Here is a 7,453-nt window from a genome sequence, read left to right on the forward strand (position 1 = left end):
TGAAGGCAGCCTGAGGCCTACTGGTAGTCCTCAGCCCACTGTTAAGAGAAATGCTGCTCTAATCATTAAAGAGGGTTAATCCATCCATGCCAGTTCATAAGCATCTAAAACACTGCCTTTGCCAGGCTGCACATGAATGCACCATCACACACCTAACATGCTGGGTAAGTCACACATTCTGCCAAAGCCTTTGTCATGTGGGGCAAAGTGAATGCACTAGATTGGGTTGGGGCCTGTCACCACAAGGCCGCTCTTCTCCCCACACATTTTACCCCCTATGAGACTGAAGCAGGCTCAACTATAGATAAATCAAGTAATGACCACACATATTTAGGCCAACTCTCATAGCTAAGCTTAAGTCACCTATATAAACCATGGGTGGTCAGAAAGCGACATGGCAGTCCACCTTGTATTCTGTTGGTTTCTGGGACTCTTGCAGATGGATTACGTGAATCAGCAACATAGTTCTTGAATTCTTAAATAAAACTGCACACTCATGACCACCAGACATATAATAGTTGTAGTAGATGATAGGTAGTAGTAGTAGTGTTTATTACGGTCAAAGACCAGTAAAAATGCATACAAACACACAAAATGTTAAAACAATTAAAATATAAGTTTAAAAATTATTATATAAAGGTAATAAGACAAGATTAGTTACAATGTTCAATAGCCAGTTACTTATGGAGATAACTAGTATATAATATATAACGCTTCGCAATATATAAGGTGGAACCGATCAGTATTCGATTCTGTTAAGAGAACGGGTATAGACTTTTCCTGATGGAAATGCTTATGGCACAAAATTTGGCTACAGACTCAGTGATATGAGCAGATTGGCCAGCAAGAAGATATTTAATGTAAAAAGCCTCATTTCTTCCTGGCAGGGAAATAATTAGAGGCTTAATCAAAAGGTTTCTAATTTCATGGTAAAAAGAGCAATGCAAAAAGACATGGTTTAGTGATTCAACCTCCCCAGCATTACAAGGGCACAACCGATCACTATAAGGTGTTTTGTTGTATCTGCCCATCAAAATCGCGTTTGGAAGGCAGTTTAACCTTGCCCACATAAATGCCTTCCTATACTTCGGTATAGATAAATTAAAAAGATTTAATTGGGAATTGGGGGTTAGGATTGAATAAGTGTTTGTTAATGAGAACCAGATGTTGTTGAAGATCCAGATCTTTGACACGTTGTAGAATTTGCTCTTTCGCTTTTGAAAAGCCCATGATTAGAATTGCAGGGATTGAGAACCCCAAGGATGTTATTTTATTAATAAGCATCACTTCCCATGAAGAATGAAATCTATCCTGCAAAATATGCAGAGCCAGGCCAATAGGACTAAATATTAGCTTAAGCCAAGTACTAATTCTCAAGCACCAGATTCGTGTCTCTAAGGAAGATAGTCCCGCTTCCATACGTAAAATGAAACTAGGGAGTAGATGATAGGAATTCTAATTATACAGCAGGCCACGATTAGCCCAGCTCAACTGGATGCAACATCCATACAGTCACTGCATGTAACGACAAGTCTAGAAAAGCATTTCTGACCTGGGTGCCAGCATCCATTTTAAATCTAGGCTCCCAGGATGCTGTCTAGCAACCCCCTTTAACAACTACATCATACAGGTTTACTGGGTTCCACACAGTTATCTAAAAGTGATCTCCCAATACAATGTCTTAAGAAAGAAAAAGGGGGAATCTGGGTACACAAAAGAAGGAATTTGGGTAGCAGGTCATGAACTCATTCCAAAAAGCTAAATATTTAATCCAATTTACATGTCCACATGTATGAGCATCTGGCTCCTAAATCCACCTCCAACATCCATATGTAGCTACTTAAATTCTTACCTGTGACAAAGCTGTCTCTGAGCACAAGCACCTAAGGAGGGGAGGAGCAACCAGGTGTTCCTCTCAAGTGAAACAGGAAGTGACACCTTGTTCCAACATTCATCTGAATCGCTGGATGTCTAGAGACAGTTGCCATAACTAGCAACAACTCCAGGAGTGCGTTCCTAGTCACTGGGTGATGCAAGTTCTAAAAATTACTTGTTGCTAAGAAAGGACATAGAGAAAAGGCCCGCTGTTGAAAGAATGAAGCTACTCTCTTTTTCTCTTTTTGGTTTTTTTGTTTGCCAAACTGGCAACAATTTTTCTTAAGGGGATTGAAGGAATCGTATATTGATCTCATTGCAAAGGTTATATGCCATCAGAAAAAAAGTATCAAATAGCAGCCCCTTTTTAAAGAACCTATTGTACAATCAAGGCAACCTCAGATGAAAGAATCAAACAGATCTTTCCCAGAAGTCAGGTGCAACTAATTCACAATGCATTCATTATTTTAAAGATATATGCACCACATCGTTTCTACTTCTAAAAAAATCTTACTCTCCTATGCTACAAGCTTATTTAAAAAACTGCCTTAGGGTTTCTAACCATTTTGTTTCCCCAGATGTTTTTTAACTGAAACTAAATATCAACAGACTACAATGTTTCTTGTAATAGAAACTTTTTATTTTTTACCCCAAGAGGCCCTTTCCTCAGACACATCTAGCAACCCACTTTCAGAATGAAGTCAAGCCTGGACTTGACAAACTCAGCATTTCAGGCACAGGGACCCTCCTTAGCCAAGAAATACTTTTGAGTCAAGCTGAGGCAAAGCTCTGCAGCAACTCAAAAAAGAGAAATGAATTATGAATTACAAGAAAATGAGAAGACCCACACAAGACTTTAGCAACAAAAGCCTATTTTACTGGTAGCTGCAAAGATGCATTTTATAACTGACAAATTAATTTCAGTCACATAATTTTCTGAAACTTCATTCAGAAAGAAACAGTGGCTCTTCCTTTCCAGGCAAGCGAGCCGCAGCCCTTTCCAACGCCATATACCAACCCAGGTCCACACCACCCACATCTCCACTCCTGCTTCCCGAGCCCAATGCAAGGGACACCCTGGGGTGTCACTTGGACGCACACAAAATGAAAAACCTTCATTTATCCTTTAAAAAAAAAAAAAGCTTGACTGGTCTTGAAATAAAGATCCCTAAAAGCTTCAACCCTGGAGGAATGAGGCTCCTTCACTCAAACCCCATGCAGCAGCCCAAGGCTAGACCTAAAGCTCTTTGGCTTCCCCCCTTGGAGGACCGTGCTCCCCAATATTCTCTGCTGGCAAACTGACTGGCCATTCCCAAAGCCCACTGGCCTAGAAACAGTGCATCCCAATGGACAGAGAGTAGGGTTCAGACATGGCAGGCCCCACCCTCAGGTCTCCCAATGCAACTGAGTGAGATTAGAAGTTCTCCCAAACGATCTAAGGCCAGAGTGGGATTGTAGGATTTTTTAAAAAGCCAGCTCCAGCCAGGGCTGTGGAGTCGGTACGCCAAACCTTCGACTCCAACTCCTCTATTTTTCTACTCTCCGACTCCACCCAAAATTGCTTCCAACTCCACAGCCCTGGAAAGGGCTGTAAATGTCTTTTTAAATTGGAAGCTCTCATAGAAGCATTTTTATCGCTGCCTGAATATGCGCTGATCTTGGCATCACAGCGTTTGTCTTCATCTGGGTCCTGTGTCATACACTGACACACAAAATGTTTTCCATCTTGAGTTATGGTGAAATGCTCAACTACAGCTGACTTCATGGGAAGCTTCTTTGACATTTGGAATTTATATTTTAAAAAATGTGTCAATCAAAATTTATTTTGAAGCCGGAGTTGGTACATTTCTACCGACTCCGACTCCACCCAAACTTGCAGAATTTTAAGAAATTTGCTTATATCCTCAAAGGGAAGAGGATAGAGAGAACAGAAATTATTATTGTGACCAGTTTGAGTTAATTGTTAAAGCCTAGTGAGTAAGAGATTGCTTGCAACTGTATGTCTGCAGTTGGTATTCTTGGTATAAATTATGAACCAACCATCCATGTTTTGTTCCTGCTTAGAGGATATTAAAGCACAGCCATTGTTTCATGCCACACTTAAGATAGGGGCAGCACCTCTACTAAACCCTGCCACCCCCTTTTCTCATTTGTAAATAACTGTCTTGGATCAGAAAATTTTAAAAAGAGAAAGGTGAAGGGAGAGCACTATTTTATAAAATAAATGTGTATTTCCTAAAAAAGTCTTAGAATCATGAAGTGGGGAGAGAATATCATAATCCATACGTAAAGACTGGGTTCGTCTCTTTATTTTGTGTGCCTGCTTAAAAAGATGAATTTATAACTGCTTGTTTTTGCTGAATTTCTCATGTTGATGGATCTGTGTATATTCTTCTCAGTAGAATTTAGGGGCCTTAAGTGAACTTATTCCTTTAATATATTCTGATGTTTCTGTTTTGCATTTTAGAAGAATATGTCATTTGTATCTGAAAGTGCATTCTTAGAACTGGATTTGTATCCAAACGTTTACTTAACTGCAAAATGAGGATCCTTCTGCATCTTGGGGAGGAGTTTGCTCTTTCATCTCTGAATAGGTTGCTGTCTCCCCAAGAAAATGTCTCATTTTATTTTTTCTTTAGAAAGATTTATAGACCACTTCATCAGAAAACTCTCTAAGCCATATATATAATGAAATAATTGATAGAATACAGATGAAATAAGCAAAACTTTAAAAAACAAATATGGACACTTAAATTGCTTTCTGAAACTAAGATTTTCAGCAGGCATCTACAACAGAATAGCCAGGGTGCCTACCTAACGTCTACAGGCCGGGAGTTCCAAAGCACAGCTAATGCCACTGTAGAAGATCATCTAGTTGCAAATGAGTATCATGCAGCATTATCAATGGTTTTAACATCTTGCAATATTATCACTGGATGCAATCCACTGAAAGGGAGATGTGTGCTTAACTTACATGGAAATTGGCATTGACCTAGCAATAAAGAATGCGATCTTAGGGTGTTTACTCAGGTCAGAAGTCCGCCTGTGTTCAATGGGATACTTCTCAGTGCATATAGGACTGCAACCTCAGCTCCCTTGATTCGGTCGGGGCTTAAGCACATCTACGTTTCATAGAATTTTGCACAGCCGGATGTGCTACTTGTGTCTATTCAGAATAGGTCCCACTGACTTCAATGCAGCCATCATACAAACATGCATAAGATTGAAGTTTTAGGAGGGAGAAGAGAGAAATAAAAGCAAGAATTGTGTGTATGAGGGTGGCCAGATGCAGAACAGAATATGTGGCTCCTGCAACTATAATGGCTGTGAAGAAAAGGTGCACCTGCCCAAGGTGCTCTTCTTCACAGCTCAAGTGCAAGAGGTACCTGTCCCGTTTTGCCTCCAGCCACCAAAATAATGAGTATTATTGACAGGATATGCGGAGTACTCCTCTGCGCAGGTCTCCTCAGAGGAAATATTTCACGAGGCCTTCGGGGTTTAGTCCTAGGGAAGCAGGCATAGGTTTGCAGCCTGTCCTCGGTTTTTCAGGAAAGGTAATTCTCTCTGAGCCTTGCTACTTCGCTTTCCAGGAAATGGGTCTGGGTAAGCGTGTCGCTGCAGCAGCAGTGGCCATTCGCTTCACTCCTGCCGCCGCAGGCTCTGCCCACTGTCAGCTGCCCTGCCCTGTCCACGCCGCGCCCACCTCCAGGCGGGCAGTAGCAAAGCGAGGCGCGACCCTCGGCGGGAGGAGGGCCCCTGGGGCGGGAGGCTTCCCCGAGGAAAGGAGCCCCACATCTCCCCGGGGGGAGGAGGCGACAAAGAAGCCCCGCGCCAGCGCATCCTCCACAAGCCGCGCGCGGCGGAGCACTTGCCGAGCCGAGGCCCGAGCTGGGCGTGGTCCGAAGCCTCCACCGCCTGCCCGAGGCAGTCGGGGCCGCTCCTGTCCGCCACGGCGCGGGCGCCGCAGCAGATCGGAGGGCGGGCGCGCGGGCCGGCGAGGGCGCTCAAGGCGACCCTGCAGCAGGCGGAGCCCCCTGACCCCGAGAGAGTGCCCCCGCCCAGTCGCCGAATCCGCCACCTTGGCTTGAGCCCCCGCCCGGCTCCCCGCCCGGCTCCCCGCCCGTTCGCCCCACAGCTAGCCAAGGGAGCGGCGACGGCAGGCAAGGCGAAGCGGCAGCGGGTCCGGCCGGGGGGTGGGGTTGAACTGGGAAGGGCCCTCGGCGGAGAAGGGGCGACCCGCCCCCGAGACAGACGCCACAGGAGGAACCCCGAGCGCTCTCCGCGGGCGCCACGTACCGTTTTCGGCATGGTGCCGGCAGGCTGGGCGGTTCGGCGGGCTTCCCTCGGGGCGGCGACTGCGGCTGCTGGGCGCTTCCTGCTAACGGGCTCGAATGACTGGGCGTCTCCCCCGCCCGGCAGCCTCCTGGGCCCGCCAAGCGCGCCGCCTTTATTCGGGGCTGGCGCAGCGCAGCCCCCGCCCCGCCGCCTGCTCTCTCTCCCTCCCTCTCCTCCCTCCCGGCGCCACGCGGCCCCCGCCCACCTCATCCCTGCCTGCGCGGGGGGGGGCAGGGGAGAGGGAGCCGGGGCGTGCGGAGGGGAGGCTTCAGGGGGACGCGCCCGACGGAAAGGCCGCCTTCCCCAGCCGGGCTTCAGGAGGGGGGCCGCGGCCGCTGGCTTAGGCGGCTCCAACCGGCGAGTAAACCCGATTCTTGAGGAAGAACAGGCCGGGCAAGGGCTGCTAGCCACGCCTGCTAAATGAAGCCTCCCTACTCAGAAGCAGTTTACCTGCCTTCCTGTTCTCCTTAACGGCCAGGAAGCACCAGGCCAGAGCCCCGCGGGGCGGGGGCCTTTTCCCTGGGCACTTCCTCCGAAATCCTCCTCTTCAGTTTCCCGCCCTGCTTCGGTAGTTTCCCCTCCACTAAAGCAAATCCTGCTTACTTGAACGGAACGACGTATCTTACATTTACATCTCGCTTTTCCCAAGAAGCGGCACACGGCTTGTCCCCTCTCCATTGTATCCTCACAACAAGCCTGCGAGGTAGGTTGAGCAGGGAGACTGAGGCTACCCCACTGCGCCTCATGGGCAAGTGGGGCCTTGAACTTGGGTCGCACCAGCCCCATCTGACACTCCCCCGGTCCCGTCTCCATCCCTCTGCTTCACCCATGGGCCCTGGGGCTTTTAAAAAAATCTCCGTTTCCGCGAAAACGCATTTTATTCGGGTGTGGCCTAGTGGTTAAGGGGCTGGACTACGACCACAGCCATGAAGCGCACTGGATGACCTTGGGCCAGTCAGAGGGAGGCAATGGTAAACCCCCTCTGGATATGCTTACCATGAAAACCCTATTTGTAGGGTCGCCATAAGTCGGAATTGACTTGGAGGCAGTTCATTTCCATTTCCATTGGCAAACACACCTATATGAATGAATGAAACTTTATTTTTACCCCGTCCTTTTTCGAAACTGGAACTCAGGGCGGCTTATAAATATATATAAATGCAATGACCTTTAAATGGAAAAAAGTTTTAGAACAAATGTTAATCCCTGCCCCCCCAAAGGGCCCTTTCCGGTCAGTACCTCC

At 46.9% G+C, this 7,453-nt stretch overlaps 1 protein-coding gene across 3 annotated transcripts in view; it reads right to left on the reverse strand.

Annotated features, from left to right (window-relative positions):
• The window catches only part of MSN (moesin), an 86,672-nt gene extending 79,617 nt beyond the window's left edge, over positions 1–7,055 (reverse strand). The window contains exon 1 of one of the 3 annotated variants that reach the window (XM_061598491.1): positions 6,837–7,055. In XM_061598491.1, the coding sequence (XP_061454475.1) occupies positions 6,837–7,040 (204 nt within the window). In that variant the 5' untranslated portion in view covers positions 7,041–7,055. Of the gene's footprint in view, positions 1–6,171; positions 6,436–6,813 lie in introns of those variants that run through there. The other 2 variants (XM_061598490.1, XM_061598489.1) reach the window with 2 other exon arrangements.
• Positions 7,056–7,453: the final 398 nt, after the last annotated feature.

The sequence above is a fragment of the Rhineura floridana genome, chromosome 16 (genome assembly GCF_030035675.1).
Source record: "Rhineura floridana isolate rRhiFlo1 chromosome 16, rRhiFlo1.hap2, whole genome shotgun sequence".
NCBI lineage: Eukaryota > Metazoa > Chordata > Lepidosauria > Squamata > Rhineuridae > Rhineura > Rhineura floridana.